The 26,815-nt window shown below is 36.7% G+C and overlaps 3 protein-coding genes across 4 annotated transcripts; 2 read left to right on the forward strand and 1 right to left on the reverse strand.

The window, feature by feature from the left end:
• Nucleotides 1-3,359: 3,359 nt before the first annotated feature.
• On the forward strand, nt 3,360-8,674 carry LOC106106720 (sphingosine-1-phosphate phosphatase 2-like). Its single transcript, XM_013287357.1, has 4 exons — nt 3,360-3,951; nt 6,409-6,659; nt 6,951-7,123; nt 7,703-8,674. The coding sequence occupies exons 1-4, from the start codon at nt 3,537-3,539 to the stop codon at nt 8,118-8,120; spliced, it is 1,257 nt and encodes a 418-aa protein (XP_013142811.1). The 5' UTR covers nt 3,360-3,536; the 3' UTR covers nt 8,121-8,674.
• An 813-nt stretch (nt 8,675-9,487) lies between these two features.
• On the reverse strand, nt 9,488-22,962 carry LOC106106715 (NF-kappa-B inhibitor cactus-like). Its single transcript, XM_013287351.1, has 5 exons — nt 22,443-22,962; nt 20,944-21,269; nt 12,576-12,664; nt 11,332-11,568; nt 9,488-10,579 (listed from the first exon to the last, which is right to left on the reverse strand). Exons 1-5 carry the CDS (start codon nt 22,742-22,744, stop codon nt 10,508-10,510), a joined length of 1,026 nt encoding a protein of 341 aa, XP_013142805.1. The 5' UTR covers nt 22,745-22,962; the 3' UTR covers nt 9,488-10,507.
• A 509-nt stretch (nt 22,963-23,471) lies between these two features.
• LOC106106502 (DNA replication complex GINS protein PSF1-like) lies at nt 23,472-26,165 on the forward strand. Of its 2 annotated transcripts, none has more exons than XM_013287085.1 (4): nt 23,472-23,636; nt 23,913-23,985; nt 24,058-24,122; nt 24,744-26,165. In XM_013287085.1, the coding sequence occupies exons 2-4, from the start codon at nt 23,914-23,916 to the stop codon at nt 25,192-25,194; spliced, it is 588 nt and encodes a 195-aa protein (XP_013142539.1). In that variant the 5' UTR covers nt 23,472-23,636; nt 23,913; the 3' UTR covers nt 25,195-26,165. The 2 variants fall into 2 exon arrangements, with proteins under 2 accessions (XP_013142539.1, XP_013142540.1); XM_013287086.1 differs by lacking the exon at nt 23,472-23,636 and adding an exon at nt 23,750-23,773.
• The last annotated feature ends 650 nt before the right edge of the window (nt 26,166-26,815 follow it).

Below are 26,815 nucleotides of genomic sequence, written 5' to 3' on the forward strand. Positions count from 1 at the left end.
TTTTCGTTTGCAACAATAGATAATTTATTGGACGTGCCACCGACCTCATAAGTGCCGGTCTCAGCTTTGAAGAAGTGGTCCCAGTATATTTTCAAGGAATCTGGTTCCTCATCCGTAGCCATTCCCGCCGCCTCTCAACCTGCAAACAAAAATAAACAAACTAAAATACTTTCACACATTCTCAACATAAACATTATAACTGTTAAGTACTTTATTTGTTTACTGTGTTTTTTTAATTCCATTTCCTAAAAAAAAAAACCATAAAAACGGATAACAAATAAATGTTAACTGGTTATTGAAAAACAACATAAAGTTGCTCGTTAAAGTTGATGAATAGCATAACCACATACGTTACGAGAGTAACCGGTTATCTTAACTGTATTAAATGTTTCGGTACCTACTGATACAATGATAATGGTTTGCGCGCGAAAATTCAACAAACCCGTGATAAATTACTTGTTAAATTGTTGATTTTGTCTTTAACTTTTAATTAATTTCGTTTCCGCAATATATTTTTATAAAAAAATAGTAAAAAAATCATCCAGCAGTTCCGTCAAAGATCGTATCAGTAATATTAACTTATCTATTATTTGAACTCGCAGTTCGTCTTTACAAATAAACACTTCCTCAGGTATTGTTAGATAAGAGGGCTTGTGAGTATGTTAAAAGGGTTACATTAGACCATTCAACGGGAGCGAGAGAGAAAAAAATTACATAAAGCTTCTTCTCTTTTGCAAAACTCAAACGTTAGACCGACAGACGAATAGAATAACTATATCTGACAAATTAGTTACAACATGTTTTCTTGTCTTGGTTATTGTGAGATGTCTCTGCAAACATTGAAGACAATATATGCAAAATATGTCAGTATAATTAATTACGAAGAGATATTGCGGTAGAATATCATAATATAAGGAATATACACATCCAATATCATACAAAGCGCTCATCTCATTATCGCTACAAATATCCAGTCTAAGTACATATATTTCTCATTACGCTTAATAATGATTGTATCTCCGGGTCCCTAATTAGATCATTAATTTCAAGAAAGCAGGGACCACAATGTACCTTTGAGTCTCGGTGAAAGTTCCGCAAGTCGGAGACAGGGGTCCTATTGTCGCCTCATGCGCTGTCGCAACAGATACCCATTGAGCTGGACGATGGCATAGCACAGTGGTACAATTTATAAATAGCCCGAGAGGGACGAGCGCACTCCAGTCGTGGAGACGGAGGTGTACTATGCGATGTTACTCTGAGAAACCTTATCTGTGCGGTCATTATGTGACACGTATAGCTCGCGCCGCGACTGCTCTCGTATTATGAGATTTATTTTAAAGGTCCCGGGGTACATTAGTCATACAATGCAATATTGGCCAAAAATTTGTAATCGCTAGATCATATTATGCAGACACAAAGTGCAGTTTGCCAGTGTCGTAAGCCGTACGTGACTTAGGTCAGTTCTTTGCAAACACGCTTGCCCGCGATACACGCCACTCCTTCCTGCCGGCTACCAGCACGCAATGTGTACGCTAGATAACATTGTTTGCTCGCCAATTCGAATGAGACTTGTTTATAGCAATGCTCGCTGCTAGATTACCGTAGATAATACAAGGTAAAAACAAGGATAATTTAATTTACCATTTATTTTATTAATATGTAATACCCAGTTAATTATCAGCTTTATAGTTTTAAACCCGTATTCTGTTTATCATGCCAAATGAGACATAGAGACAAAAAGATCAAATTCGCGTATATGGACAGTTAATTGTGTGCGGAGAGCGAGGAGAGGGGGGCGGGGAAGGGGGCAGGATTGATAGCTTGGTATGTTTAACATTGTTATCGGGCGCGAGATAAAATGATGCTCGCGCGCAGTTAATTGTCAATGAACAACAACAAAACTGAACCCATTATCAGTAAACTAGGCAGCTTGCGACGGCTCTCGACCACAAGTGGACAAACACCACCCACATATACCTATGTACCGAACACTTGGAACAATGGATAATATAATTTACAAAACATAAACTGTACTGACTGTATCATAATCATCAACATCTTATTAGCTATGACACACCAGGGAAATATATAAATCTAGTCACATCTCTCTTTACAATCAATTACTTAATCTATTGAAAATGACAATGGCATAGAAATCATTGTATTATGCATGGAATACATTGCCTTTTTTCAACCAATTTTGTAAATAAACTAACTTCCTTAAAATTAAGTTTGCTATAATATAACTATAAACATAACAACAAAATTATGTGTAATCTGTGCTATTCACTCAACTATATTACTTGATTAAAAAGTTTTTGTAATTCAACTGCAATATACAAATTTATCCAAATTTGCTCATAAAATTAAATTAATTCAAAATTATTATTTAGTACCGGTCACTACTTTATTGTATTAAACAAACTTATTTATCTTAAGTAATATAATATTCCATACACAGCTACTTTTATGTTTATTATTCTAGTGAAGTTGTTGACTCCAACATCCAAGATCTTGTTTTAATAAATGCTTTCACTGCTCCCGTTTCGGTGTACAATGTACATTTACAATTTTGTGATGTGTTTAAAATTTTTTTTCTTAAATTATGTCCATTATTTCGACAATAACATATATATAGTAAAAAACTTAGTAGTCAATTATATTTTTATTTCACAACACTTCAATCAGCTGATATCAATGTGTAGAATTAGATTTTAAGATAAACTCAAATATATAGTCATAGTATGATTAATAAAATTTTTGTGATTAAATAATTAATTCAATACTTATAAAAGCGGTAAGCAGTAGCTATTCTATTGAAATCAAAACATATACTTACATGAAACTTTCACAAGGGTATTCAAAAGTTTCTTTGACCTTTGAAAAATCTCACGTATTACTTAAACGAATATTGAACGTTATGTTTAGTCCGGTAAAGTTCTCAGAAAATACAATAAAGAATTTGTTTTGTCTAATCTAATAAGTTTTACTTTTGTACAATCTTCAATCTCGTTAAAAAGTTGAGTGTTTTGCTTTGGTTTACTTTATTTATCTGTATTCTGTTTTCAATGTTCAGGGTTGCCTGCAGTGACAATAACCAGCCTTTCTTACCACTATTCTTGCACATCAATACGTCAAGTAAATAATACAATATTCATTCGACGCTTATAGGAAAGTCGTGGATTCTCATGATGTTTTATATAATGGAAAATATTAATAAAGTAAATAAGTAGTAATATTACTTTTACAATGCCTAAAATATAACTGTCAAATTAATGTCATGTAATCACGAGTTGGTCTTGTCAATAAACTGTCAAATCTCAACCATCAGTGTCAACTGTCATCAGATTTGACATTTCTTAAACAAGTTCACTGAAGTTCGCTTAGAATTTCGAGTTTTACTCAAGTTTATTTATTAATGTTTTCATACTTTAGTTATCATTCATTTGCGTGGTAGCAATGATGAAGTCATCAGCTTAGTAGCGGGATAAGTGTTGTGCTTTGAATATCCTTAAACTGTTTTGGAAGCCGCCGCGATGTGGACAGACTTTATAGAATATTTAAATGACCCATTATTAGTGGTTAAGGTTCAAAACTTTTTTGGTGTCATTTATAAAACCATATCACATGAGGGCTCTGCTGAAATAACTAATTCAGAAAGGTTAAACAGAGAAAATGAAGGATTTGAATTAAAGCAGCATAAAAGAGTGCCCAGCAATATATCAAGTAGTTCGCAGTCCTCATATGACACGGACACCTCCGCTGAGAGTGCGGGCAGGGAGGAGGTGGTGTGTCACATCAACAACAAGTTTTGGTACTGGCTGTTTGTTGTGGGAACAGCACTTGGAGATGAAATATTCTATGTAACTTTCATACCATTTTGGTTTTGGAACATAGATGGAGCTGTAGGAAGGAGAGTAATCCTGGTCTGGACTATTGTTATGTATATAGGTAAATATAGTTTTATCACAGCAATTTTCAATGTAGACATTAAAATCAACCAAGTTTTACGATGGCCATTACTCTAAGAGGTAACTATTATAGTCAACCTTGACAGGTGTTTATGATGTGGTATGTTTTATGCAGACCAGTATTTAAAAGTTTATAGCTGTATGTGATTAGTACATTCTTATATAATATTTTTTTGTTTATTAGTTATAAATCTTAATTGCATTAACTGTGGTGTCTTTACACTAACCTATCAACCCTCTCTTATAAGGAAAGAAGGGGACAGAGATGAAGGGGAAATATCCACTTTCAGAGTTGTAGAAGGATACTTTTGTTTCCAGTGTGTCAAATCAAATGCTGTGCTGGATACTTGACATATTATTATTTCATATTTTGGGCTTATATCTCCTACATTCTCCATTTTTACCAAGTAATTCTTTTTATTTCCTTACCTTCTAATAAAATATGTCATTGCTAATGACTTATCACTTAATGCTTAACCAGTCATTTTTTATAATTGGTAAAGATATCTAATATACAAATTCCATATTGATAATTTATGTCTGTGCTGCTTATCTTAATATTGACGATTACTTGGATTTTAAATGACTAAGATTACAAGAGATTGTAGACTTAGTAACCGGCTGGCAAATGTTTATTTAGTTTTTAGTTATCTTGTGACTAGTTGAAGCTGAAGACCAGTTAAGTAGAGATTAATTGTACACTTATTGGCGTCATTAACGAAAATCTCTGTAATGCTCAGTGATTTTACCTTGGAATTAAAATGGCTAGATATCAACAGAGATTGCAGCCCACAAAATACTTATTAACTAAATTTAAATAAACAGGTTCTCATTTTGTAAATTTTTTGCATATCTTTCATTGATAAATTATGCACAAGACAAAATAAATTATAATGTACCTCAAAGATTTTACTGGTATTCTCTTGGGCCTGTCACATTTGTTAGAATGCTTAATATTTTTTTGACCAACTTCTCAAAAGAAGGAGATATTCAATTTGTCTGTATGTTTTTTTTATTATAATTTTTACAGATATACATCCATTCTTTTGTTAGTAAAGTTGATTTAGTCTAAATTAGAATTGTACATATAAATTAAATTAATTGTAATTCTATTAGTACACATGGGCATTTACCCAGTGCTGATAGACGGGGCTGTAATGCTGATAATGTTTGTATAGATGTGAATTGAGATAAGTTGAGAGGACAACAGTACATTCACATTTGATATCTTGATACAGCAGTAGTGTCATCTTAAACAATGTTTTATGATATAAAAATAGAGAAATATTGAACACAAGCTGTTGCCCGCGACTTCGTACGCGTGGTATTAGAAAACATACAAACTATAAAAATTACAAAAAGCTACGTATCCCTCGGGAACCGGACATTTCTCGGGGATGAAGCTTATCCCATGTGTACTCGAGACTTTGTTTTATATCTGTGCCAAATTTCAATAAGATATGTTGAAGCGTTGCAGAATGATTGAGTAAACATTAAAAAACTAAATTAATGAATCCCACGGGAACCGTAACTATTCCAGGGATAAAAAGTAGCCTATGTGTTCTTCCAGACTATGCTCTGAACCTGTGCCAAATTTCATGGAGATCCATTCAGCCGTTTAGGCTACAAAGGCTAACAAACATCCATCCATCCATCCATCCATCCATCCAACCATCCATCTATCCATCTATCCATCCATCCATCCATCCATCCATCTAAACTTTCGCATTTATAATATTAGTAAGATAGAGGTGAGAGAGAGAGAGAGAGTAATCAATTGTTATTTGTAGTATGGATTGGATTTTTATCAGATTTTTCTGTAGATGAGATGTCTTTCTTGTGTTAAAAAGTCCTTGTTTTGTTGTGGGGGTAGATTGAAAATAAGATGTTCCAAGGGTTATAGAATCTATGTATAAACATTGAGATACTGGTATGTTTAGTAAAATGATCATGCACTTGTACACGGAAAGCGCGCCTAATTCAAATCAGCGGACGTAGAGGTAATGTTTGTTATATCTTATATCAATATGTATGTATGTCAGTGATCAGTGATTGTGTGTAACATTTTTTAAAAGTTACAATTTCCTGAATAGTATTACGTAACTTATCACTCTATCTTTTAGTTTATGTTAATCTCATAGTATGTTTGTCCATTTTAATGTATTTACACTTGTCGTTATACTTTTTATTGTCTGATAACATCGGGTTTTTGTACCATTGAAATGGATTACATATTTTATCAGTTATTTTATTTGACATGCAAGCCAATAATGGCTTGGATAGATGACGTACGAATGTCGCACACTCACAATGATTGCAAATTTGCTTAATGAAAAGTTTAAAAGCCGGAAGCCATGGGTTACGCGGGCTTACCTTAACTCACCACTATGTCTAAGAGATGTTACATTAACTAACCAGTAGGTCAACTTGATTCTAGGTCAAGGTTCCAAGGATATAATCCGATGGCCGCGGCCCGGGTACCCGGTGCAGAAGCTGCAGCAGAAGTGGGCCGTAGAGTACGGGATGCCCTCCACGCACGCCATGGTCGGCGTCTCTATCCCGTTTTCCGTGCTGTTGTATACGATGGATCGGTACCGCTACCCGGCGCACTGGGGCCTCCTCATCGCCGTCGCCTGGTGCACACTCATCTGCGTGAGCAGGGTCTACCTCGGCATGCATAGTGTGCTGGTGAGTACCACCTAGTCACCTTTAAGGTGAAATTCGTCGCAACACGAGATCATCTGCATAGACATCCCGTCACTACGATAGCTGTCAATGTTATTGAGGATAATAATGATTAGTGCACCATTCTGGCGGGAGTTAAAGTTAAGTATGTGTTTCGAATTAGATTAATGTCCAATATTAGTAAGAGGTGCAAAAAGCGTAGCTACAGTGTTAGATTGACAAATAATGACTTTTGATCATTATTTTGTAGCGAAATATGAGTGGAGCTTGAGTAGTATGTGTCCCCTTGTGCAGGACATAGCGGGCGGGCTGGTGCTGGCGGGCGCGCTGCTGGTGCCGCTGATACCGCTGGTGGACTGGCTGGACGGCGTGCTGCTGACGGCGCCCTACGCGCCCGCGCTCGTGCTCGCCGTCTCCGTGCTGCTCGTCGTCTACCACCCGCACGCCGACAAGTGGACACCCACCAGGTGAGCGGCGCCTCGCCACATACAACCCCATGATGAGACAAATTAGTCTGCAAGAATATATGGTAAAAGGTAAATCTTATTAATATTCAATGAAGGTACATTTTTTGTTGAACTGGTATTTTAATGACATACACGTGTCGCGGCGTGCGGCGTGCGGCGTGCGGCGTGCGGGGGCGGGCGCGGGCGGCGCTGTGTCGCCTCACGTCACTTTATGTTGAAATCGTGAACAGTTATCGTATACTAAAGCGATAATTAAAACCAAATTCTATTTTCCTAAAGCTGGGTATAAAACTATTATTTAGTTTTATTGTCTTAAACTTAATAAAATCACAGCGATTAATCAATTTTGCACAGACAGTTATCTATTTGTTTATTAGCAATTAAATGTTCTTTCTTCATTATTAAACAATGCGCAACTCACTGCTACCTAATTGGTTATTAATAAGAAGAGGCGGAAGTTTAAGTTTAGGCATATCTTCTGTAAGTTAAAAACTTCGGAATTCTGCGTTTGTGTTTCAATTTTGTTAGCTATAATTACAAGTACTGAGGACGTAATATGAGTATCGTTGACATTTCCAGAGGCGACACGACGATGATAGTGAGCGTGTGCGCCGGCATCCTGACCGGGTCGTGGGTGAACTACCAGCTGGGCAACCTGGCGGGCAGCGCGGAGCGGCCGCCCTACCGCATCCTGTGGCCCGGCGCCGCCATGCTGGGCTGCGCCGCGCTGCGCACCGTGCTGGGCCTGTGCGGCCTGCTGGCCACGCGCGCGCTCGCCAAGTCCGCCTCCTACGCGCTCGTCTGCGCGCTGCTGCGCCGCGACCTGCGCACGCTGCGCGCCTCCGAGGACAGCCTGCACAACGCGCACAAGATCCTCGCCGAGCTCTGCCACAAGTACTTCACCTACGCCGTCATCGGCCTCAACACCACCTACGTCTTCCCCAACGTCTTCTACCTGCTGCGCATCAACCGCCCCACCTACTACACGGAGATATGAGCAGCTGCACCTCGCCACACACCACACACCACACATTCCGCTGCACTCGTAGCTTTATTTATTGTTATTTATTTACCAGCTTAACATAATAGAATAAATTTTATTACATGTTAATAAATATAAAAAATTTCGTCCTTAGACTTTCTTATACTGAACAGTTGTAATCGAACTAATCTCACAAAGTTGTTATTTCTCGCACAAGTTGAATATTCGCTTTGCAATTACAAATTGTATCTCATTCTCAAAAAAAAACTATTTCTTGTAGATGTTTGAACAATGTTATTTACATAAGGTCAAAATGTAATGTCGATACACTACATGTAGATCGATACGTCACAATTTACAAATGTATCTTGTACACTTACACTTAGAGCTCAAAGATATTAACGTCCTTTGTGTAAAAAATTGCAAATAAATTGTACATTTTATTCTGTATAAATCATAGTTTTAGCTGATGTATAAATTATTTCGTTATAGGAATAATACATTTTTGTGTTCACTTTAGAAACCATGTGGCCTTAAAATATGTAAAATTGTATTTAAAAACATTGAACGAATAAAACAAATAATTTATTAAAAATTGAACCGTATTTGATTTTCACCCAAAGTCTGACTTAAGTGTAGGACTAAGGGAAAATGGTTTTAAACGCTAGCCAATTTCTATTTATTTCCAGCCAATAGGCAATATGCACATGACGCCAAATTAGACGAATTTTCTTTCGTATACTTTTTTTTATTAAATACACACATCTATTGTTAGGAACAAAATTAGTACCGTGCTGTAGAGTTGGCGCAACTCTAGATTATCGTCATAAACGTCACGTCCCTAGCTGACAGCTGTCAATGTCACTAGAAGTATGGATAGATTGGCGCGCATCGAGAGTCTGGCGAGAAGTGTTGCTCTGAGTTTAAAGCGACAGTATCAATTAAATAAGTTGTCTAATACTATGTAGATTTTTTTAATATAAAATAATAGTAGCGAAATTGAGTTAATTAAAACAAGCCTTTTTTTAAATACCCTTTCCAACTACTAAAACGCTACGCTATTGGTCGAAGCAAGTGATTTATCTATTATGGCGACTCTGTTTTGTCAATACACAGTTTCACCGCTTAATCCACTATCTCCTTGCTTTCTTTCCTTATAAGAAAAAGATGGGAATATAATAGGTCTAAAATTAGACCTCCGGCACGCACACTCATCAGACTACGCGGAATTGCTTTCACTTTTTTCCTATCTTTTGTGTTGTCATGGTATTGCGTGTGGCGAGTCGGCACTACAATGCGAACATCTTAAGGTGGGCTCTACCACTCTTAAATAGTTATTTAAAGGGTATTTTGGCGAGTTCAAGACAAATAAAACAACAAAATGTAAATATCTATTTATATTGTTTGTCAAATAATGTTACATAAAATAAAAGTAATACATATTCACTTATCGGTAGATGCGATACATACTTAATAAGTTAAAATAAAACTGCGCAATAATTTTTCAAATGTAACAAATTTTAAACGATTTATTTACACGTGTTGTTTTTCGTAACATTAACTAGTTAGAGGCAGTTTATTAAAATACATAACTATAAAACCTAAGACAAACACTAGGCTAGGTAGTGGGACTGACTAACATTCCTCTTCGGCGGTACGGAAGAGTGAAATTGCACAGATAACGAGAAACAAATCAACTCTATAAGAGAAAAAGATTTCGACAATATCGGACCTTAATCACTGCTTTCTTAGAAAGTTAGGACAAAGCCGCAATTTATCTGACAAACTTAATACCAACGATGAACATTTTATTTCACCGGGTTAAATATTACACGAGTCTCTGCGCAGATCTTGTCCCATTCAGACGGGTAAAAATTGTTATTTACCGCATATACACTTTACTCATAAATATATAGGGCTCTAAGAGCAAGACGTGGCCCCTTTTCCGTTATTCCGCGCGCAAACCATTGACAATAACTATGTGTGACAGCTGACAGCTGACATCTGACAGTTGACATGAAAGGCGGCCGCTGTCAACTGTCACTGACATTCGCGCGTAAATAGACTTTTTACATATTTATCACTTAAACTGTATATGAGATATAATTCTAGCCACGAAAACAGTTTTGATATATAAATACGTCGTACATTTAACCTCTGATAGGGCGATGCTATCTGGCGAGCTCTACGCGCCGTGTGGCTGCGGCACTGCCCACTGGCAAAGTTATCAGCAGGTCAAACATAACTGTTAAACAATTCACTGATCGTTTCGAATTGTACAAAGATTATTGCAGGCTGACAATTACATAAATCAAAGATTAATATATCTATACAAATATAATAAACTATATGTCTCTATATCTGCTTGTATCGCGCGGGGCTGCAGGGGAGGGGGGGGGGGCTCACGCGACATTGATGAAGTTCGCGCTTTCCTTTAGCTTTTCAAACAAACTCTCCGTGTCGCTGTCAAACATCTGGAACAAAAGAATACGTTTATTAGTTATGTTGTATACAAAGTAGATATCGTTAACACGCAAATTACACAGGCCGTGTGTCTAATCATTATTTAAATCATTTGTTATGTGTGTCGATGACGTTGGGCGACGCGTCGTCACTCTGTCGCAAGTTTTCCTGCCGCGCCAATCTAACTACAACGCAGTTCTCAGAATGTACGAGTTGCGGTCAGCGGCGCTGGAACACTTTGACAACTGGCAGTCGCGTGCACGGCCAGTGTCCGTGTACTCGCCACTTTGTTCACTTATTACGATTCCAGAAACATCTTTGTTCATCTTGTATTGATCCACTTTCGTTATCGGAATGTTTTTATAAACAGTTTAGTTTACATCAATTCATAGAAAATTGTATGTATTGTAACACATGATGAAATATTGCGTTATTTTTTATGTATCAGTTGTACGTCGCCATCCACATAACCTTTTAACCTAAGCTAAATCACAACTACTTTTTGACAGATATCTTAGATTACTGTAGTTATCATTATGCGATTTCTTTTAATTTTTTTCTAAATTAAGTATTTACGACTTGAACCGTGCCGTTAAAACCTTACGGCGGCAAGCATTTTCGCAGGAAAATTTTCAAAGAATACATTTTTAAAGTATCGGCAGGACTAAGTGATGAAGGGGCGGTTCACTTGCGACGACAGACGCTCGGGCTCGGAGTCAACCTCGAGTCCTATACACTTATGCACGTGTATGAATGTACTCACATCGTCTCCGTCATCGTCGGAGTCGCTGATGTCGCTGTCGGTGTCGGAGTGGTCGGCGGGCGGCGGCAGCGCGGCGAAGGCGGCGCGCGCGGCGGTGCGGGCGGCCATGGCGCGCGGCGTGCGGCCGGCCATGCTGCGCGCGCGGGCCGAGGCGCCGCGCTGCAGCAGCGCGCCGCACAGCCGCGCGTCCCCGCGCCGCGCCGCTATGTGCAGCGCCGTCCAGCCCGCCAGTCCCTCCTGCAAATGAACAAACCACACTTAGCTACGTCGTCGCATACCAGCCGGTTAAATGGCGAGAACAGTTATACCGTAAACCAGGAGTTTAGGGGAAACGAAAGGTAATTTCAGAGCAAATTGTATGATAGTGTTTACAAACGACTGTTTAGCTATCTTATCTTTAATCTTGCTCTCTGTTACTTTGGTATTTACACAAATTAAGTTATTGCACATTGTTAAAATCTTTGTACGTCAGCGATGACCGTAGCACTTTTTGTTTAGTGCGGCTGCTGGTGCATAGAGGACTTTAAAACGATCACAGTAGAGTGTATGTTGCGAGGGTCGTCAGAGCCGATTGTTAGCGAACAAACGGAGAGAAAAAACCCGCCAGCTATCAGTACGAGGTATTATCAGCTGATTAGAGAGACGGGTTTCCCTGCGGGGCTTTTATTTGTATCGGCGAGGTGCGCTCCGCGTCACGTACGGTCGCACCTTCTCATTTATAATGATTTGATACAAAATAAAAAGGGGAAGTTTGACATTATGATATTCGTTCTTTGGTTTGACGCAGAAACTTGAAGTGACGTAATCATTCTGCGATGTGTTTACTTATGATGTCTATTGTAAAGTGAGATAGACATAACTAAGAGTTGTCTAGCTTAATTCAAAGTTTGAACATTAGTATAGTTGATTTACTAATAACAATCTTATTAAACTGATTATAAGAGGGCCTAAGAGCTAGAGGTCAGCGATCGCCAGTAGCAAGCTCTACGTGATCGGACGCATGCGAGCCTCGGAGCCCGACTGTCACTCAACTGGTTTCGCGGAATTTAATTACATACATTATACAGTATACTTTCAGTCTCAACTAGTATGATCGATAACTGACACATTAGTACAAGAGATCATCACAAATATAGCTGTGGTACGCTGTGGTAAGACCATTATCAGCTTTCTAAATTATTCTTTTTTATTGCATTAGATGGGGCTGTAGGAGCTTGTGTGTATCACGATGTGTTGGTACTGACCGTAGCATTGAGGTCTGCGCCGTAGTAGGCGAGCGTGTTGAGTGTGTCCACGTGTCCGGCGGCGGCCGCTAGGTGCACACACATCTGACCTGCAACAACAGACACACACCTTTAGTCAGAATACAATAAACGACAAGAATTACATAAAAAGGTAATTGTGTGTTTAATAAAATGAAACAAATTTGTTATACATATATCAACATATAAAACGTTTTATATCAACAGAGTTCAACAAAGCATTATGTATTGACGTCACACCGTGGGAGTTGAACCCTCGTGCTGATTGTTGGTCAAACAGCGGCCGAGCGAACCGGCGACCGTCAAGTACGTGACGTGCCATTGGCGGATCTTGTGACGTCACCCTCCTCCCGCTAGTGACAGGGACAACACGTGCACGGGGGGTGGGCAGGGGAGGGAGTTGCAGCAGTGACATACTATTACTGTCACCATAGTGTACAATTCATAATTAACACCATAGAGTTAGATGAAAAAGTGTCACCCTGAAATGGTATACTTGTTAGATCTCTTAATACTAAGTAAGCATATTGCGCGGCCAAAAGTCTGAGTCAACAGATAAAACAGTGACATACAAAAATATTGAGAACATTCTGTGCTCTGAAAATATAACACAGATGCTATTAACAGATCGTATGGTATATTCAGCGAGATATCTTGGGCCAAATGATGCAGCGAGCAATTGGTCATTTAAATATTTTAACATAGTTTGGGTCATGTTCAAATAAGCGAGAGAACAAGCTGTCGGCCGGGCTCGAGAAGTGTTGAGGTTCACCAACATGGAAATCCCAAATTAGCGAAACGTCCGCTGCCCCGGCGACGATGAAGAACATTCACAAATAATTTACAATGTACTATGTAATCATTTACTATGTAGTTATCGCTTTTATGAGTATACGGTCCCTTTGGCGGCTGTCTATGTAAATGTGACAGTTTTATTAAATGATGTCCTATAGAAGAGCCTGTATGCTATATCTCCGTACCATATCTTCATAGAACATTATGGTAGTTAGCGAGGCCCCCACGGAGGCGCGGCGGCGCGCGATCGCGATTGGCCTAGATCTCGAGCTATTTCCGAGCCGACAGAAATAAATGGGCGCACAGCGCGCTCCAAAATATCCGGGGAGGATTTTAAATCTCCCCAGAGTTATTTCTCGACGATTTATTCCGAGTGAGAGTGAGCAATGGCTTCATCTATCTAGGGTTAATCTTGCGTTGAAGGAGTATAAATTGTTCCACAAGCCACAAAGTATAACTTGATAACACGTAAATATTATACCGGCGCTAATAACTCACGTTTCTTTTACTAATCTTAGTTGTGGGTATCGTATAAGGCTGTATTCTTACAACCGCAATGTTACTTAAAAATTAGCATACATCTGGCAATCATGTTCGCATGCCTGACATATTTATAAAATTCCAATGTTAGACTACATTTTATTAAATTGAGATAACTGAATGTTTCAGAAATAAAGTACGAATAGTAAAGTCTCGTAATATAAACCGTAATACATGGAAACAACTCGTTACATTTAGTTCAATTTGTAGATTCACGCAGTTGTCGTGTAAAAAGTTTTAATTGAAAAGCGTAAAGTGAACGAGCGATAGCAGTGAATGAGATGTATGATAATGAAGAGTCGAGCCGCTCACCGCGACCGGAAAGACTGGTGGAATTATTTCTTGAAATAATCATAAAAATTCCGAGAAAACCTCAGTCAAATGATGTCGCATCGTTCAATAGATCCGGATTGCAGTTAACATTATCAAGACAAGTTGTAAACACAATAGTTAATGAACTGAACTGAATGGTGGAGGTCACCTCACAAGATAGGTTTAATAACTACGCATCATAAACGTATCGTAAAATTCATCTTGAAATGTTTTTGTTGGTTATAATCAAATCACGAAAGTTGGATATTATTTCACATTTTGGATTTTCTTGGCAGACATTTTGACCTGCAATAAACAATGTTTGCGAGATAGTCTCACAGAAATAGATTTTAAACGCCATTCTGTAATAAACCAATGTATTGTAAAGAATCGTTTATGTAGTTGTGTGATGTCGGTGGAATTTTATTAGCGGAGCAAGGGGCTGGGCGCGGGGCGAGGGGCACGGGGCACGGGGCGTGGAGCGTGCGGCGCGGGGCGCGGGGTCGGCGCGCCCGCTGGGGTTTTCCAAGCAATGCGGCGCGCGCGTCGACGTCTCTCGCCTTATAAGGCTAATGTCGATCGTATTTTCACTGTTTCCGTACAAAACATGTTGCGATCATTTGCGCGAGTGAGACACAAATGTTTAGAAGAGTGCGGCACGTCTGTACCTACTTTATTTATCGGTAGAAGTGCTCCTAGCCACGAAAATGATAATCGTCGACCGAAATGTCAATGCCATTAGTTACATATAGATATAAGCAAATGACGTAGGATGGGGCACTCGCGGCCAATGGGTTACAGTGTATGGAATTACTGCATAATTTGATTTAGTGCTGAGAATAGTAAGTAGCATTACAAAAATGGAGAGAAGCTTAAATATTCAACTAGTATTCAATAACGAGCAAATCATTGAATGCATTGATGAAATAAAACATGAGAATCGGTTCCATTTTTTATAAAGCCCAATGAACTTTTGCGTCGCCTGTCTTATCAACAAGTAATACCTCTTCTGTGCGAGGTGAGGCATTGCCTCGTCACGTGGTGTGCGCGAGGACATCGGGGAAGCAGATCGACACTCAACAGCGCCACTCGACAGGTGGAAAACCCCGTTTGTTTGACAATAAACGTTTACTGATAACGCCACCTTGCGCACGCGCAAACATTTCTTTGATAAATCGCGGATTAAAAAGCGTGTAGTTTAGTTTACTTAATTTAATTTTTTGGTACAAAAACCAAAAAAATAGGTAAAGAGAATCAACGTGGTTTATTTTCGCTTAAAATACGAAGTAAAGTTTCAGTTTCATTGTAGCAGTTTAGAGAGAAAGTTTTATATACATATAGGAGGTACCTAGGTGTATAATTAGTGCAGTAGTCCGGTAGTAAGTGAACGCGGCGCACGTCATCGGACCGTTGAACTATTGTTTGTGGGCAAAAACTAGACGCAACCACCTCACTACAATTACTGACGAATCACGACCCATACATGAAGCCATTGTGACCAGCGATAACAAATATAACGGAGAAAGTACAAAACAATATCCTATACGCTATGAAAGACAATATTTATCATGTTTTGCTTTAGACTTAGAGCAAAGTATTCATACATCCAATAGTCGAATCTTAAATCTGCAGTTTTTTTTTTATTTCAACGTTTATTATATAACACTTGTGTTGCATTCGTTTGCACACGTCTCGGCTACAGCGCGCTGCCAGTGCAAACGTCGACACGTCGCCGGAGCTAATCGCACGTGGAAATTCCTAAATAAACCACCTTGAAACGTTTCCTATATTGTACACGATTATACATTCGTTTACGTTACTCGTATAATCACACATCAACCGTGATTTTTATAAACCAAGACGTCATAAAACATACAAAAACCATGTAAAACCAACACGAAGAAAGTCAAATCTTATATATCAAATCAGCACGCTTATCTACGCTAGTTATCCAACATTTGCGATTTTGATGTAACGTAGCAAAAAAGTTAAGATTGGTTAAGTTTTGGTGTATATGTAGTAACATAAAAACCGTGCATCTCGCATCAATTATTAGATGGTTGGATATTGATGTATTAAATAGATGTCTTTAAAATAACGTTTGAAACCGGATTTAATTTGGATTTCCATTGCGGTCATCAAAGTGTCTTTACGTACCAGTTTTTTACTGCTACGAAGAACAAATACCTATTTGTAATTTGGCACAGGGCCCGTGCCACGTCAATAAACTATAAATATTGACAACCTTTATAATTTTATGTAAAATACATATAAACTAACAGAACACAAGTCGTTGTATTAACATTGTTTCAACTTAGTGTCTCGAAGAAGTAAACATAAATACAATGTTGTGGGGAAACACAATTTGCATACACGGAAAGAGGGACTCGTTTAAAATTATAATTAGTTATATGTACGTAAAGATTTAGTTGATGTCGATTCAATATAAAAAAAACATCGGACAAAAACTATGACATTGTAATGTCAAGCGACGAGCTATGCGTGATACAAGTACTTGAAACGATAGAGATTCAAAATTAATAAAATTAAATGAGAGATGAGTAGTGAAGCTAACAAATATCTCTAAGTATTATTAAAGCAAGATAGATGTTACGTTGGAAAGTAAGCGGCGCGGTACAATGGCGTACTTGCCGCGGCGGCTGCGGCGGCTGAGCGCACTTTCACGTGGGTATAACCCAAAAGGTTCGCGTGGTCATCATTTCTTACAAAACAGCGTTCACTGGCTGTTTGTAGCAGTGGACGCTCTTTGCGGTTTTCCTTTAATCGTCATTTGGAATTTTGTAGCGTTATAGCGTCACCGTAAAGGTAATCCCTCAATGTTACCTCGAAAGATATCAACCGGAAATTGTTAAAAGGTCGCTGGTACGACTAAGTATTCGCCGTAGTAACTATGTCGCTAAATATGGACAGTTTCAAATTATGGGTGGAAGCAATTATTAGATTAATTACTTCCCGTTCCATAATCGAGAAACAAAATATACTGTGTGTCCAGGCTCCTATGTGTATAAACTTAATTTTTTCCCTGAAGAAATATTAAAGTGCATTCCAAATGATAGGTACATTTTACATTTTTCTGGTCCTATCTAGTTAATTAATATCCAAGCGGCATCACAGTTACATAATCAAGGTATGCGACAGCCAAAATTTGGTTACGACGTAACGCAATTAGCGGGCGGTGTGCCGAGCTGGGCCGGGTTGGGGTATCCCAGCGCCGCTTTCACTTCTGCTCACCGCCAACACGGGAATACCCACCGGTGCTGCTGGCGGCGGCAGATGGCAGGGGAATTCTTTACTTCCTGTTGTTGTGCCGAGCTGATGTGGACTTTTGAAACACACAAACTTGTGTATCACATAGGCTATATTTTTTATTATTTCGTCATCTACTAAAAACGTTCAACATTAACTGAAATTACAACGGACAATAATAATAAAACGGTCATGTGTAATTTTTTATGGAAAATAAGTGATAGCATTGAAATTTTAGTAAATAGTGTTAACGATGACCTTAAAAGACAGATGTAATTGAAACCGGTAGAGGGCGGGAGGGAGCCGCGCGGAGGCTGACGCTGGCGCGCGACTGGTTCTCGACAAGGTCAGGCTGGTGGGTAAAACCGAATGCAAATACGCGTTAAAGAGTCCGCGCTGCCGCTGAAATACACCGCTTGTATAACAGATGGAAAACCCGCGAGACTGTAGCGCGCGAGGAGACTAATAACATTTTAATGTTATACATTTCGCGAGGCACTCTTCGCACACAAGTAGGTCGCGCTCCAACGTGAAGGAAATCTTTTAAAATTAAGGCTAATATACGACGTCCAAATAACGTGGGATGGATCGATTAATAATTAAATTCAGAACAACGCCGTCTCAGGAGTCGTAGGAGATGATGTTCAATGAATACATTTTATAATTCATTGCGTTTAACTGCACCATTGAGATGAAGGATGTTTATCTCACCACACGACATTATGTATAAACAATTAATGTTTTTTCTTACATAATTGCAACGCCTAGAGTTTACATGTACGGCTGTTCAATGAGTATTGCGTGAGGGGTCATTAAATCTGCGATTCACAGCAGCACATCCGTACGCGCGTCACAATTTACAAACAGGTTTGATTCCGGAATACTAGGATTCAATTCATTAAATGATAATAGATCCGTATTTTTTTCTACAATCCACTACGTAGTGGTCCCACTCTCCTCGTGTCAATGGCTTGCGATGGTTTACGAAGGTGAACTGGGTTTGCTCACATCCGTTACTTAACTCACTGTGCAAAAGGCGAATGGAAATTGTCTCGGCACTTCCGGGATGTGACAGCAAGGTCGTGGCGGTCGGGAAGTCGATCCTATGATCGCAAACAAACGATGCCGCGGAACAACATCGATTAGCTTTTTGTGTCGTATTAAATGTCATCGCTGACAACAATATCGACCAGAATTGATTTTATATACCTTTCACTTATTAGTAATTCTAATGCTTGTAGACAATTTATTTCATTGATTTGTAGTATCATTAAATACAAAATACGATAGAACTGAGTGGTCTATGTATCTTGTCATAGCGTATCATCTTAGACGTAATATGGTGACCAGTTTTCCTGATGTATGCAGAGGTCAGAGCGCCGTATCATAATTGTGATTGCGGCGCATAAATGTAAATAAAGGATTAGGTGCAGTGAGTAAGCTTTCGCGGTTTGAGTGATGTCATTGCACCGGGCGAGGGCCTTGGGGGTTTCGCGAGCCTCCAGATATGGAATACGCTAAGGGTTTTTCTTGTGACCTTTACGCTGTCCGCTAACGGTTACTTCCACTAGTTATATTACACATCAATATTTGTGCTGGCATTAGAAGAACTTCCTTGTTTGTGCGTTGCACGTTGGTAAATATTTTTATTGTATATCGTTTTATTTGCAGTTAATACAATACTATCCATGAGTTCCGAAGTTATTGAAGTTAAGAAAATAAGAGAAAAACCTCAAAAGACGGCTTTTTATATGACAATATATTTTAAAATTTAATGTCTCAATCTAAACAGGATGTTAAACATATGAAACAGGTTATTTTCTTACAAAATTCAAACGTTAAAAATGGTTTTTCGCATACACTTGCTAATGTATAGTCGAGATGATTTTACATCGACGTAACGTGGTAAAAAAAACAATGTCCGAAACACACATATAGTGTATTGTTAGCATTTTTATTGGAATATGAAAAACATCGGTTCAATTTGTTTAACTCGATTTTCCCCAACCTGCCTTTTGTAATTGTGGATTTCCAGTTACAATAACACTTGTAAACATGTATTTTGTAAAACAATTTTACGTATTTTGGTCGTATATATCCATAGTCATCGGACCTTGTATGACATTTTCATACGGTTAAATTATTGTATTACGTCACAAAACAAACGAGTAACGACTAACGGTTACGCAGATTTATGATGCTTTTTGCTTACGGAGTAACCCTGTATTACTCATTCAGTACCATAATTGGTCCAATTATACATTTCGGTATTTCACTAATCGGTACATTGCGACTTAAGTTATTTTTGGTACCGCTATCTGAAGATTCGATCAATCTTCAGTTGTCAATTTATCAATAAGACTTTAATCGATTATTTAAATTGAGCAATAAAATATAAAATCTATTTAAAGTGGCTTGAAACAACGCGATATCAGAGCGGTGCGGGGTGTGACGCCGACGCCTGCGCCTTATCAGAGGTCAATATTTTACGCAAAAACATCATTTAACCAATTAAATGTAACTCTGAAATTAAAGCTAAAAAGTACATATTTAATCGAATTAAATGATAGTTAAATGAACATATTTTTATTACTTTATATAATGTATCATTACGACGATCTACGACCAAAGTTATTATTTGTTAAGTTCAATATGTGAATCTGTGTATCTAAGTATAACTTTGGATATTAGTTACTTTGTACGAACATTTTATATTAGTTTTAAATGCAGACAATGTGGATGTAGCCTACTATTTACAACTTAAGGTAAATTGCCATAAAAACTTCTTATCTATGGGGACCGAATGTTACGAAATGATTAGACAAGCAGCCTTTTATCTAAAACATTTAGATAATAAATTTTACTAATATGTTTATCAAAATACTAACTGGAAATGTATTAAATAGGAGATTTCGATGTTTAACGAAATATCTGAAGACAATAAAGATTCGTTTTGGAGTGATAAGTTGGTAGCCACAAACAGGGTAGACCGTTTGCCGTACATCTGTCGGTCAGTCCGTCACCCTAGCACATTCGCCCATTCATCTCAGCCAACGACCGCAACACAAAACAATGGAAAACAAAAGGAAAACATAAAAACACCATTGAGGTTATTCCGTAGCGGATTGTTGTCGGGAAAACCCTGGTTTTTACGGAGCGATGCATCAGACGGCATTTTAGTAAGAAATTATATTTATTTCAAAACAACAATATAATTTTTGTATATTGCCGTTTTTCTACTTAACCAACTTCACTAAATACGAGAGGAAACATGGATGTGAAGTATTAAATGTGATTATGATAATTATCATGTATCTATGTGTATCAGAGTAATTACCCTGATTAAAAAAACAATCTACACACATTCACTACTACATACAATTAACATATTAACAAAAGCTGACACAGTATGCTATAACTTGAAAAAGAAACTTACCATTATAGTTTTTCTGATTGAGAACGGTGGACAACTTCCGATGCGGCTGCTCCTGCACAGGCGCTAGCAAAGCTTGGATACAGTCTTTATTGTTAGCGGCTACCGCGAGGTGCAACGGTGTGTCGCCATTGAAGTCTCTGACTGCCAGTGATGCTCCCGCAATCACCAACATTCTTGTGACCACTGCATTCCCACTCATAACTGCTAAATGTAATGCTGTGTGTCCGTAATCATTGGCCACATCTAGCCAAGATTTCTCTGGACAGACTCTGATGAGAGTACTGACTGATTTCTCGCAGCCGTGGACTGATGCAATGTGAAGTTGCCTGTCATTAAATGAATGCAATTAGGATGGTAGTACAACTTAATTTAATTGATAGATCACATTACAATTTGCCATATTTCTAATTACATTTTAGTGACATAAAATTGCATACATAAGTCGCTATAGTGACTAACCAGTATACAATTTCTACCTGAACCTCTATAGGTTCTTTGCCATCAATGAGAGCAACAAAACTGTGGCCAAGCAATAATATGATACACAAATATGTTAACATATTGAAATTATTTGTGTACAAAAAGATCTTATTGTTAATTATTGCTTTTAAACAAGTATTAGAAATATAAAGACAGCAGAAGTTGCTATTTTATTAAAGAAAACCCTTCTCTAAGAAGAACAGTTTATTAAATTAATCATAAAACTATAAAGTTGAATCACATATTTAAATAGAAAAGACTCCATGCAATTCTAATGAAGTAATGAAAATTAAAACATAGTCATGGGTTTTCTATAACTTCGAAATTATTAAAAAAGTGTTATTGTTGAGAAATTTACATTTCTCAGATAGCATGGAATAACCTGAAGATGCATAAAAATAAGCACATATAACTTAAAAATATTCTAACTCATTTTCACCTAACATTTTAGCAATACTACAATTAATATGGTTCTACTTGTCTAATAAATATTATAAAGTTATGAGAAAAGGGTTTTAGCAGAAATATTTTGAGATTTACGAGTTCAAGTTCTAGAAGTGTTTTTCTATGGTTAAGAATTTCGATTGGATTTTGATAAATTATATCTAGTAATAAGCAAATAGTAATACTATCATGAGTTGACATGAAACCATCTCATTATTTAAGTTAATAAGTAAAAAATCTATGAAATCTAAAAGTCCTACAAGATTCTTATAAGACCATTTTCATTTCTCTCTTGTTAGTATAAGAATACAAAACTAGAAATGTGACATTTTAAATTGTGTAAGAAAGCCTTAATTAACAGATCGTATTGTATAACAACAGGTTTAATATAGACTTTTATAAATTAATATTATATAAACTATAAGAATCATATAAGATATTATATTTACTACAGTTTAAACTAAATAAAGAGCTAGCATAACACGTTAAAAATAGAATGCGAAGAGCAACTTGTTTGTTATATTTCAAGGTCTTAAATGTAATTGTACTTCTAAAAGCTAGAATATATGACTTACGTGTCCCCATCATCGTCCTGCTCGAAAAGTATTTGGTAAGGTGGGTAGTCCAGGCTCCTTGAAGGTTCCACATTAATTCTCGGCACCTGCGTGTCCGTATCACTAATCTTAACATTAGAAAGACATTCTGATAAATCTAAACCACTGTCTAATTGTTCCTCCGAAAACTGACACACTTTTTCACTATCACAAACGGCTTCGACATCTATTTCTCCTGACAGCTGTTCACTTATTACTCCAGACAGATAGCCTGAATCTGTGTTTTTGTCTTCAAAGATTTTCGTTTCTTTTTTGGCACTCATTTTGGATATTTGATCACAACGTTACTTTACACTGAAATAATAATAATAAATTTACACTTGGCAATGGCACGAAGGCATGTTTAATAACTAAGTAATGTTTTGCTTGCAAACAACCGTGTTGGTTCAAAATCGCGTGCGCAATGAATGCGAATTGGCGAAGTAAAATGGACATTCAACAGAAACAGAAATGAACGTCATACGTCATAACAAGTCAGAAAATATCAGCCTCCCCCCTCTCAGTCCATGACGGCGTTGAGTTACAGATGATAAATGGAAATTCCCATAATCAAATAATCACACCGAAAGTTAATTTAATTTTCGATTTTTTTTTATAAATTAGGATATCCTTTAGAGATAAACGAATAACAAACATTGATTTGGTAAATAATTTTGTGCGCAAAATTATCATCTACTCAAGTGATTTTCTTAAGTTTTATTTTCAGATTTCTATAATGAGAGTAACGTGTCGAAATATAAGTAACGTAAAATCATAATACTTAGCGAAGTAGATTACTTTAGTAGCTGTTTCATTATTAATGATGTTATTTTGTAAATAACTTTATTAAAAATTTTGTCGGTTTTAATATTTTCGTGTATCCGAACACAAAATACTTCAAGTCAAAAATGTTTAAGCCAAACTGACAGCAGTCAGCAGAATCAGTATTAGGTATCAGTAATAGGTTATGTTTTTATTTTTATTTTGATTTTGCTTTAAAAATATCATTTTTGTTTTATTTTTTTTATTGAAACTCCTATTACAAAAATAATGTAAATCCTCGTGTTGATTCAATTATTTTAAACGATCAAGAAAACTGTTTAATAGAAAAGGATCGTAAATATTGTTTTGGCGGGAATATTTCGTTAATTGTAATTTTTTGAAACAAAACTGTAGGTAAGGTATTACGTGTTTTTTTTTTTTGGTTTAAGAGTAAACTGTAGGTAACATTTGTTAGAAAAATAATATTGTGATGAAGGAGTACTTTGGGTTAAGTTCATAGTATCAAGACCAATAATAAAAAAATGATAGACGTAAGTAATGGTGAACGTAAGGTTCTACTTTCACAAATGTTATAGTAATCCATAATAAAATAAACAAATTTCAATGTATATGTTGAAGCTTTTTGTTTTATAGTCATCATATGACCTAGATTCACACTTTTACTTACAGAATGTTTGGAGAAAAAGTCATAGAATTGTTAAAGGAAGCTGAAAGGAATCGTGATACAATCGAGCAGTATAATGTAAGTTTCAAAATAAACTTTATTTGAATTCTTTATTTCTGAATTTTTCAATGACATGTATGTTATTTTTAGGATGACAAAGTGCGTCAGATTATCGAGGAGATGCATGTGCTGTTCAAAATGAACATGGCAGATGCGTGAGTAGTTTTCAATGCACATATAAATATACAAAGTGATTAGCTCAAAGTCGTAAGCACAATAATGATGGTGACAACCCTTTCAATAGTTTTTTTTTTCTTTAGAAGGAAATGTGACAGTGCATTGTATGTAAAATTATTGTAGTGTAGGGCAACACTATTGTCTACTATCATGGTGGTATGTTAGCAAGTAAATCCTATTTGTGCCACTAATGGGAGCATCAACATACTTATGGCAATGAGCATGGGCATTGACTTGCTGGCATGCTGCTATAAAAGTAGAAAACAGTGTTACCATACACTACCATACAGATAAGTAATAAAACAACAATCACTGAAATACTGTAAGTTTCCTGAAATTTCATTATATGTAAATTGAGCTAAAAGGGCATAGGGAATATTTTGTGGAATTTTCCTATGATGTTTTCACATAACACAGACAGAATGGGTAAGGATATCTGTAAGTAAAGTCAAGTTTGTGAAGTAAATCAATAGAAGTTTACTTAAATATGTCTTAATCAACCTTTAACTACACAGCATTACATTACAAAGTGATATATTACTTATTTTAAACTTTGTTTTATCCAAAACTATAATAAAACACACCTTGTTTTGTTCTAGAAATGCCTCATCGGAGAACAAATCTCTTTGGACAACTGTGCAAGTGAGACACTCTGCATTGGAACGTAATAAGCGATGTCTTTTAGCCTACCTTTATAACCGCATGAATAAAATAAGAACACTCCGCTGGGAGTTTGGTTCGGTGTTGCCATCTGATGTGAGAGAATTGCTCTCCGATAGTGAGTATGCTTGGTTCTCCAAGTACTCTACGAACCTCGCAGCGTATATGAGGTCGCTAGGACAAGATATTGGCTATAGCGGGATCGACCTCACAGAGAACCTCAGGCCTCCAAAGTCCTTGTACATTGAAGTCCTATGTCTGTCAGATTATGGAAAGCTGGAGTTGGAGGATGGAGACGTAATACTGTTGAAAAAGAACAGCAGACATTTCCTCCCGACGTCGGAGTGTCAGACTCTCATACGTCAAGGAATTTTGAAACAAATTACTTAGAATTGTACCTAGCATAAATTCTATTAAGCTTAAAAGCTTTAATATAGCAAAAATTAAGATGGATATCAATTAACGTTAACTGATCTCGTTTAGCACAGATGTAAAACACTTCTTTTTAATTCCATGTAGACGGCGTTGCCGGCGACAACTAGTGTTATATAAAAAAGAGCATGTTTCTATTGAATTTTAAAATTTGTTTTCCATTTGTTCAGAATTTATCATTTCATGGATAAAACATTATTTTGTGATTTCGTATTAATTATTGAGCACAGTATGAAATAACGATTTAAAATTGAATCTAAAAAACCCAGTGATTATGTTATTGTCCTATTAAAGTGGATTCATACGGTACATCGTGTTGTGGATTTCCCACGATAAGTGTGTTATGCTATGTTTTTTACGATAAATGTTAAGGAGGTTATCATTTAAACTATGATATCTACTTGTATTTTGAGTAAATATTATATTATATTACGAATAAAACAAACAATTATTTCGAATACTCTGAAATGCGACTGCGTGAAAAATATATATATGTATATTCAGGAAAAATAGAATATTTCCATTTTTTCTGAAATTCTGAAAAGCAAAAGCAATTGATCGCGGTCAATGAACTCAGCGGACTCTGTGTCGTGTAAAATGTGTTTAATATATATTCTTTTGGAAAATAAAATAATTACAGGAAGGATATAAATGATTGCTTTATTTTATAATATTAATTGGGGCAAATTGGAAAATCCTTGTATTGAAAAGAATTGATTACATACATATGTAGTATTTCCCTAACGACTGGTCTATTTCCGCCCAAATCTATGTAACGTTTTTGATACTTGTGATTCATACAGAAATTTACTGAATTAAGTAAAACACTCGTTTCTGTGTCACAGTGTATAATTATACAACTTATGAAATATTAAAATCAAGGAAAATATATAATTATGTGAGGAAGAAAGATTGATATAAAAAGTACACGGTGGGAAATTGTAATTTTAATTACTACATTTTTACATTAATAATTATTGTTAAAAAGTAAGAAAATCATTTTTAGCATATATTTAATTTCAATATTTCCTACTTATAAAATTCGTAGTATTATTTTGTATTTCAAGATTCTATGTAAATATAAAGTTTTATACGGATTATCAAGTACAGTTTGAACAAACCAATTATAAAAAGTTACCTTTAAAATGTTAAATGTTTGTTTTGCGATCAGTGTATGTACTTACAGTTCGTAATTGTAAACGTCCTTAGGAATTATTGATAAAATATAGTTAATATAAATCTTTGCACATATTAGCAAATACTGAGGCAATTCTTTATGTTTTGTTACCTAAAACTTTGAATTAAGTAACTGAGTTTTGATATACATTTTCCATTCTTTGTTATAACGTAAAAAATATATAGCGTAATAGCTGGCTGCGACGAAGATGTACATAACCGGTGTTTAATATATACGGAATTAATGAAATAAACTAAATAATGAGCGTCGAAGCGCAAGTTTGAGAATGTATCCGAGCAGCATCAAATACCGGACGTTACGGACGGTCGTTTACCCGGGAATCTCGGCCAACAGACTCGCCCCGGGTTTTTCCCGTTTTCTAACAATTCAACTTATAAAGGG

Source organism: Papilio polytes, unplaced genomic scaffold (assembly GCF_000836215.1).
Source record: "Papilio polytes unplaced genomic scaffold, Ppol_1.0 DF822178.1, whole genome shotgun sequence".
NCBI lineage: Eukaryota > Metazoa > Arthropoda > Insecta > Lepidoptera > Papilionidae > Papilio > Papilio polytes.

Bases quoted from the DNA above. Each gene is read 5' to 3' on its own strand.
- LOC106106720 (XM_013287357.1), top strand. From the start codon at position 3,537: ATGTGGACAGACTTTATAGAATATTTAAATGACCCATTATTAGTGGTT. The intron at 6,660-6,950 runs GTGAGTACCACC...CCCCTTGTGCAG, and splicing joins TCGGCATGCATAGTGTGCTG to GACATAGCGGGCGGGCTGGT. The intron at 7,124-7,702 runs GTGAGCGGCGCC...TGACATTTCCAG, and splicing joins GACAAGTGGACACCCACCAG to AGGCGACACGACGATGATAG.
- LOC106106715 (XM_013287351.1), bottom strand. From the start codon at position 22,744: ATGAGTGCCAAAAAAGAAACGAAAATCTTTGAAGACAAAAACACAGAT. The intron at 21,270-22,442 runs GTAAGTCATATA...ATTTAATGACAG, and splicing joins CAGGACGATGATGGGGACAC to GCAACTTCACATTGCATCAG. The intron at 12,665-20,943 runs GTAAGTTTCTTT...CTGTTGTTGCAG, and splicing joins CAATCAGAAAAACTATAATG to GTCAGATGTGTGTGCACCTA.
- LOC106106502 (XM_013287085.1), top strand. From the start codon at position 23,914: ATGTTTGGAGAAAAAGTCATAGAATTGTTAAAGGAAGCTGAAAGGAAT. The intron at 23,986-24,057 runs GTAAGTTTCAAA...TGTTATTTTTAG, and splicing joins ATACAATCGAGCAGTATAAT to GATGACAAAGTGCGTCAGAT. The intron at 24,123-24,743 runs GTGAGTAGTTTT...GTTTTGTTCTAG, and splicing joins AAAATGAACATGGCAGATGC to AAATGCCTCATCGGAGAACA.